Source organism: Rutidosis leptorrhynchoides, chromosome 6 (assembly GCF_046630445.1).
Source record: "Rutidosis leptorrhynchoides isolate AG116_Rl617_1_P2 chromosome 6, CSIRO_AGI_Rlap_v1, whole genome shotgun sequence".
Classification (NCBI taxonomy): domain Eukaryota; kingdom Viridiplantae; phylum Streptophyta; class Magnoliopsida; order Asterales; family Asteraceae; genus Rutidosis; species Rutidosis leptorrhynchoides.
In genome coordinates this window covers 308,958,519-308,966,305 of record NC_092338.1, presented here as the reverse complement: position 1 = coordinate 308,966,305, position 7,787 = coordinate 308,958,519, and the positions used below count along the sequence as shown (strand labels likewise).

General features: G+C 33.0%; 1 protein-coding gene across 1 annotated transcript; it reads left to right on the top strand.

The window, feature by feature from the left end:
* Window positions 1-1,654: 1,654 nt before the first annotated feature.
* On the top strand, window positions 1,655-6,376 carry LOC139854637 (uncharacterized). The gene is made up of 8 exons (XM_071843931.1): window positions 1,655-2,000; window positions 2,508-2,719; window positions 2,886-3,167; window positions 3,271-3,393; window positions 4,796-4,946; window positions 5,226-5,446; window positions 5,955-5,991; window positions 6,142-6,376. Exons 1-8 carry the CDS (start codon window positions 1,655-1,657, stop codon window positions 6,258-6,260), a joined length of 1,491 nt encoding a protein of 496 aa, XP_071700032.1. The 3' UTR covers window positions 6,261-6,376.
* The last annotated feature ends 1,411 nt before the right edge of the window (window positions 6,377-7,787 follow it).

Below are 7,787 nucleotides of genomic sequence, written 5' to 3'. Positions count from 1 at the left end.
TGTTTGTAGGTGTTTTTGGTCGTTGGTGTATGGATTAGATATAAAGGATATGTAATTTTGTTTTCATGTAAATAAGTCATGAATGATTACTCATATTTTTGTAATTTTATGAGATATTTCATGCTAGTTGCCAAATGATGGTTCCCACATGTGTTAGGTGACTCACATGTGCTGCTAAGAGCTGATCATTGGAGTGTATATACCAATAGTACATACATCTAAAAGCTGTGTATTGTACGAGTACGAATACGGGTGCATACGAGTAGAATTGTTGATGAAACTGAACGAAGATGTAATTGTAAGCATTTTTGTTAAGTAGAAGTATTTTGATAAGTGTCTTGAAGTCTTTCAAAAGTGTATTAATACATATTAAAACACTATATGTATATACATTTTAACTGAGTCGTTAAGTCATCGTTAGTCGTTACATGTAAGTGTTGTTTTGAAACCTTTAGGTTAACGATCTTGTTAAGTGTTGTTAACCCAATGTTTATAATATCAAATGAGATTTTAAATTATTATATTATCATGATATTATGATGTATAAATATCTCTTAATATGATATATATACATAAAATGTCGTTACAACGATAATCGTTACATATATGTCTCGTTTCAAAATCATTAAGTTAGTAGTCTTGTTTTTACATATGTAGTTCATTGTTAATATACTTAATGATATGTTTACTTATCATAATATCATGTTAACTATATATATATCCATATATATGTCATCATATAGTTTTTACAAGTTTTAACGTTCGTGAATCATCGGTCAACTTGGTTGGTCAATTGTCTATATGAAACCTATTTCAATTAATCAAGTCTTAACAAGTTTGATTGCTTAACATATTGGAAACACTTAATCATGTAAATAACAATTTCATTTAATATATATATAAACATGGAAAAGTTCGGGTCACTACAAACGGAACCTCACATTATTCCATAAAAAGAAATGTAACGGACCCATTGCTCTAAACGAGGTACAAATTAAGGCATTCGATTGGATTTCAAGGCGCTCTCGAAAGGCCAATTTTGTTTGGAGTCAATGGCTCCTAAATCCGGGAACTTTCGATGATCACGGCTGAGTCAATTATCTATGTTTGTTAAGAATTTGTTCGTGTATGTTTAGCTAGTTTTTCATTAGGTTTTATTTTCTCTAAAAGCATGTCCCTAATTGCTTTGTAATGTTTTTTTAAGAGTAATAAAATGTTTCTTCCTTGGCTTGCAAAAAATAATATGTTTGCATGAATATGAATATTAAAACATATTTATATGTAACTTGTTATGGTTAAATATATAAAAGATGTATCTCAAATGTTTTTTTTGCTTATCATGATTTTACTAATTATTGTTTTTGCTTAAGGAAATAGGGATTTTTAACACCATCTTTAATAAATCTATCTAAATTTTTTAAAATACACTAATATAATGTCTTACATATATTTATTGTTAGGATATATTAGATAATGTTTTATAAAACATGAATATGAAATAATGGTGTAGTTATAAAGAAGAAAAATGGAAATATCATATCTTAACCTTCTAAAAATAGGCTAATATAAATCATAAAATGTATTTAATGAAAATACATTTTATATTTATAATTTGGTTCATAGTAGTACTCGTATTATTCTGTACTAGACAAACATGAATCTTTCTGCTACGGTATACAACCACCGTTTTACACCGTCATCTACGGCGAACATAACTTCAAATTTAACATCTTCAACACTCTCTAACACCTCAATCAATTCGATTCATATAAATAAAATCGATTTATCAAAATTTAGGCATTCAGTCCATTTCAATTCCATAATCGTAAATTCATTCGCCGGAGATAGAAAACCGACCGATAGCACCGATTACTCTTCTCCGGCGAAAAAATTACGGCAGTTACTTGATTCACCTGGTGTTCATCAAGGTCCTGCTTGTTTTGATGCTCTTAGTGCGAAGCTTGTAGAGAGAGCTGGATTTCAATTCTGTTTCACCACTGGTATCATTTTGACTTCTTTGGTCAAACTTTTAAATTTTCAAATTCACGATTCGTATCAATTATGCAAATTACTTCAAATGTATAATTTTTTTCAATATCCCCCTCCCCTCATTTAGCAGCATCAATACACCAAATAATGTAGTGTGTAACTGTTGCATGACGACATGAGCATGAGTGCATGACCACATTTCAATGATTTTTCTCTGTGATTTTTTAGTATGCACCATAAACATAGTATTAGTATTAGTATTCCACTATTAAAAGAATAGAAACTTCAATATATTCAATTTTCAGTTCAATCTGAGACATGTAACTTAAATTGATAACTAAGTAAAAAGGTCAAAAGTTCAATAAGTTAAAAGTTCAATAGGTCTGATGTTTTGTTGAACAATGGATTGTATTGTATAACTTGACTAACTGTTGATTTTCGACCGAACGTGAACTAGTTTTGGTCAAATTGCGAATTGTGGATATGATTGATTGTATTTTATTATTATTTTCTGTTAGGCTTTGGAATATCAGCTGCTCGGTTAGGGTTGCCAGATGCTGGACTAATTTCTTATGGAGAAATGGTGGACCAAGGTCAACTAATTACTCAAGCTGTATCCATCCCAGTGATAGGTGACGGGGACAACGGATATGGCAATGCAATGAATGTGAAACGAACCGTTAAGGGATATATTAAAGCTGGATTTGCAGGAATAATACTTGAAGATCAGGTTTATATCTTGATACTGACTAGTACTTGATAGGAACCAGAAAGTTATGTGTTGAAAACTAACCCGAGAATAAAAATCGGCATACTTCTTATATTGAACACAAATATGTATCCCATCAAACGTAACTTCATTTCTCGTGTTGCTGATAAATGCTCAAAACTTGAAGGTGTCTCCAAAAGCTTGTGGTCATACACAAGGCAGGAAAGTGATATCTAGAGAGGAAGCGGTGATGAAGATTAAAGCCGCCGTTGATGCTCGAAAAGAGAGCGGTTCTGATATTGTTATCGTATCGAGAACAGATTCTCGTCAAGCGTTATCCATAGAAGAAGCGCTTTGGAGATCCCGAGCTTTTGCTGACGCTGGAGCAGATGTTTTATTTATAGACGCACTTGCTTCAAAAGAAGAGATGAAAGCATTCTGTGAAATCTCACCGTCAGTTCCTAAAATGGTTAGCAAGTTCGTTTTTACCGTAGCAGATAATACTCAGAACGAATTACCCTTGTAAGATTTATGTTCTTTTTTTTTGTGCGTGTGTGTGTGTGTGTGTGTAGGCTAATATGCTTGAAGGTGGAGGAAAAACGCCAATACTCACTCCGATGGAACTTGAGGATATTGGATATAAAGTTGTGGCCTATCCGCTTTCCTTGATGGGCGTGTCTATCCGTGCAATGGAGGTCAGCTGTTTTTCATATTGTGATAACGAACCAAAGATTTAACTTTGATCATTGGTGTAGTGTAGAAGTGGCAATTTTGAATCAATTACTCATGAATGGGTCGATTCGTATAATGTTCTTTTTTTAACAGCTAAATTTTATCAGAAAAAAAACTCTCCGGTAAGAAGCTAGAAGAGAGAATACTACGGTTTTACAAGCCAACCATTCTAATTAATTACATCATGACTTAAAAGACGAAGCCATCGAAATGAAATGGTACGAGAAAAATTAAAAATATCACTTTTTCATGATTCGGATTATGTTCTATATCTAAGGGGCAAAAGGCTGAACGCGTCAAACTGGTTAAAAAAACATCCAAAGTAGCTTTTTAAAGCATAAAAAAAATCCTAAATAGTTTAATTATAGAAATTACATCTACTTCTATTATGGAAGTATTATAGTTTTATCCGGCTTGCTATTTATTTATAATATGTAAGTTATTTGGACCAGATCCGTTTTGACCAATAAAACATACATATTACATATTTGACCCAATCGCATTGCCCAACTCCCCAACCTCTGTGTCCCTGTTGCCAACTTAGTGGTTAGTCTTTTTTTTTTTTTTTCCTTATAGAAACTACTATTGATGCTTAATGATTATTCGTTGACTTATTTGGACATATGCTCTTAGATTTTAAGATTTATTGTGACCTTTACTCATGGTTGCAAATGGGGTCGTGTCGGTTTGATGACTAACCCATCCCGATTCGAAAAAAAGCGTTTAATAAGCCGATCAACGTCAAAAGTCGGGTCAATGTTGGAAAAAGTCTAGGTCAAAGTCAGGAGAAGTCGGATCAATGTCAGTCAACGTCGATCATAAGTCGACTTTTTGTCTGGCCTTGTTCTTTTGTAAATGAAAATCTCAAGCCCATTTAAAAATCAGCTCAGTAAACACCGACATACGTAGTATCCTTAAAGATAAATCAATAAATACACTATAGTTATAGAAAACATTCTAAAATACCTCTATATTATTTAATCCAGTAATGACACCATCTTATTTGTAAATCCTTTTTTTTTTTTTTTTTTTTTTTTTAATAAATATTTTTGTTTGAAATAATTATTTTTATACTTAAAAGTCAACGTTGGTCAATGTCCGTCTCGACCTTTCAAGGTCTTGACCGACTCGTTTCCGTCTCGCGACTTTTTCAACTTTGCCTTTATCCCAACAAAAGACATAATATTTTGTCTTGCATTGTTCTGCTTAAAATGCATGTAAAGGCTAATAACTCATTTAGCCTATGCGAATGTTAACCTGAAACTGTTAGTGACCATCATATGTTTTTATGATATGGAACAAAGGATGGCAAACTTTTGTTGCTTATGGATAAGTTGCTTATGAAGTTTAGCATGTTGCCTGCAGGATGCGTTAGTTGCAATTAAGGGAGGGCGTGTGCCCTCTCCAGGAAGCATGCCATCATTTGAAGAAATTAAAGAAATCATAGGGTTTAACGCCTATTATGAAGAAGAAAAACGTTACGCTACTAAAAGCAGTCAATTTGTGTGGCAAACAGGTCTGTGAACAGTTGACTTTTGTGCCATTTTGACCCATTTGATATGTGTTCTTTATCAAACGTGTGAAATGGGCTAAAAATTTAGCTAATAATGGATTTGATGAAAGTCAGCCCAAATTTTGTTAAATGATATATCTCAATCCAATCCCATTTTCACCCGTTTTCCAACCCGCCCATTTCACACCTTTAAATGGATGTAAAGATCCAACACAGTCTACTACTGGTTTTGGTTTCTATTGTTCCCATCCATCCATAAAATATAGTATATGTATTTCTCAGGTAGCAGCAACCCGTACAGTATCCAAAGAAGGGGTCAAGATGATACAGAGCAATCAGGTCAAAGTCCAACTGAGCCTATAGTTGAACTGGTTAACCCAGATACGTACAGTAAGTATGGAGCAGGTGGTTCAAATAATCCATTTTCAGGGATCTGGTCGCGTACTTTGAGAGTCAAAATCATTGGACGAGATGGCTTTGAAAAACTCGACATCCGAATTCCAGTACGTTATTCTTTGAGATAAACGCTAGCAATTAATCACTGCACAAGTTTATTATTGCATGAGGTGGTAATGTGCGTGGGATGCGAAAATAATATGTGAATTACGCGTGTGTGTGTGTGTGTGTGTGTGTCTTGAAAAGACCCATGTACCTATGAAATGGTAAAAAGGGAACACGTTGAAAGTCGCAAAATCTAATTTTATTGCGTAGATACATCCCTTCAAACATTTGGATTGTCAATTTAATAACCTGACCCGTTTCAACACAAAAGGTTACCCTTACCTGCCTGAGCGGCCCATATTGACACCTCTATATTTTTTTTTTTTTTTGGCAAAATATTAATATATATATACAAAATATTAATGTATATTGACACCTCTATATGACTACTATATATAGCTATTGTTTGAATTCTAAAATTTGTGTAGTGATTCTGAGCGTCTTTGTTGTTGTATATGACATATCAAATAGTAACAGAAGTCTTATATTCATTATCTATCATCTTTTCAGGCCGGTTTTCTGGATGGCATAACGAATATCGTCCCAGGTAACACATCTATAAAGGGCTCAAATGCAATTTACCCTTTAAATAAATGACATCGTTATACTGGAAATTGTTTTTTTTATCGCAATTATGGTATGGGAATAAACAAGAATAACAAGAATTTCTAAAATTTTATTTTTATTTGTGACACAGCTTTAGGAGGTGTAAATATTAAAGCCTTATTAGATGATGCATCATTTGAAGTGGGAGGAAAGCTTTTGCTAGATTTTAACGACTCGATGGGCGACAGAATTCAAGTCTTTCTCGAGTAAAATGTGTTAATTTTCCAAGATTACATAATAACAATGAATTATTAGACCTTAATGTATTTCCTTCTTGTTCAGTGACAAGAGACAAACATGTCTTCTAAAATGTATATAAAATAGGCAACGCCGTTTAGTTATAGTGCACGATATACATACTAACAACATAACAACATAGGTGGATAGGTGGACCGGGAAAGAGTCAGAAACGCTCAAGGGATAACTCGGTTAGGCTGCATACATATACATATGAGTTAAAATACTCGGCCAAAACGATTTGCGTCGAACTTCAACCTCTCCGAGTTGGCCTCGGATCTAGTTTTGAAAGAATCACTCAAGCATTTCTCCACGGCTAAATAGGGATGTAAAACTCGGTTAGGTTGCATAGATATACATACGAGTTAGAATACTCTTCTCCACGACTAAATAGGAAAAACAGACTAAATAGTTACACATAAAATATACAAGACTTATTTACAATGGGAAATTGATAACACACAAAAATAGTTATAATGGGACATTGATAACACACAAAAATAGTTGATAATATCTATTATTAAATAGACAAAAATTGAGCGGTTAGTCTATTATGAACTTTGTTAAAATAATTGCACATTAGGGACTAAAGTTAATTTTTGATTTGGATGATCCTGAAATTTGTATGTGTTCGGTTGGTCCATGATTATGAGAGACGTTAGTCAAGCTCCGTTAAATGACTAAGCAACTCATATGAGCGTATTTCGTCCGTTCATTTTATCCATTCATCTTCTTCGTCCTTTATCCACATTTTCATTAAAATTCAAAACTTTAATTCTTCAACTTTAATTTTATTATATTAAATTTCATTACAAATCTAAACAAAAAACTAAACGATAACCATTTTCTATTTTTCTCTTATTTATACCTTACTAAAAAGTAAAAAAAAGTTAACACGAAGGTACCACAAAGAATGCAACAGGTACTACAAACAATGCGTAAAATACTACAAACAGTGCAAGAGGTACTATAAACAATACAAGAGGTACAGAGAGAATGACTTACACAAAAGTACTACTGACAATGCAAGAAGTACAAGTAGTAATGCAAGACGTACAAACACAATGACCAATACAAAAGTACTACAAACAATGCAAGAAGTACAAGTAGTACAAACAATTACTACTAACAATTCAAAACGTACAAGTGGTACAAATATTTTAATGTGTATATATTTATATTTCGGTGAACATGATTAATCCGTGGATGGTAAATTGTTATACATATCTAATCCGCAAAAATTTCACATCATCCGTATCCATCTCCGTTATTCATCCATATATATGATGTCATGCTGACAACATGATTCTTTTAAGGAAAATCATAGGTTTTCTACTCACTTTACTTTGGTTCCTTTGCTTCAATTTTTTCCTCATTTTTGTCTATCGAATTTAGAAAAAATGTCTTCCCGGTGCATCGCAAGGGCACATATCCTGTTAGACTACTATATAACGAAACTAAATTCATCAAAAAAAATGTGTTAGTCCCTTAGATAACAAC

Excerpts from the sequence above, each read along its gene's own strand:
- LOC139854637 (XM_071843931.1), top strand. The coding sequence starts at position 1,655 with ATGAATCTTTCTGCTACGGTATACAACCACCGTTTTACACCGTCATCT. Across the intron at positions 4,947-5,225 it reads TCAATTTGTGTGGCAAACAG|GTAGCAGCAACCCGTACAGT; the intron begins GTCTGTGAACAG and ends TGTATTTCTCAG. Across the intron at positions 5,992-6,141 it reads CATAACGAATATCGTCCCAG|CTTTAGGAGGTGTAAATATT; the intron begins GTAACACATCTA and ends TTTGTGACACAG.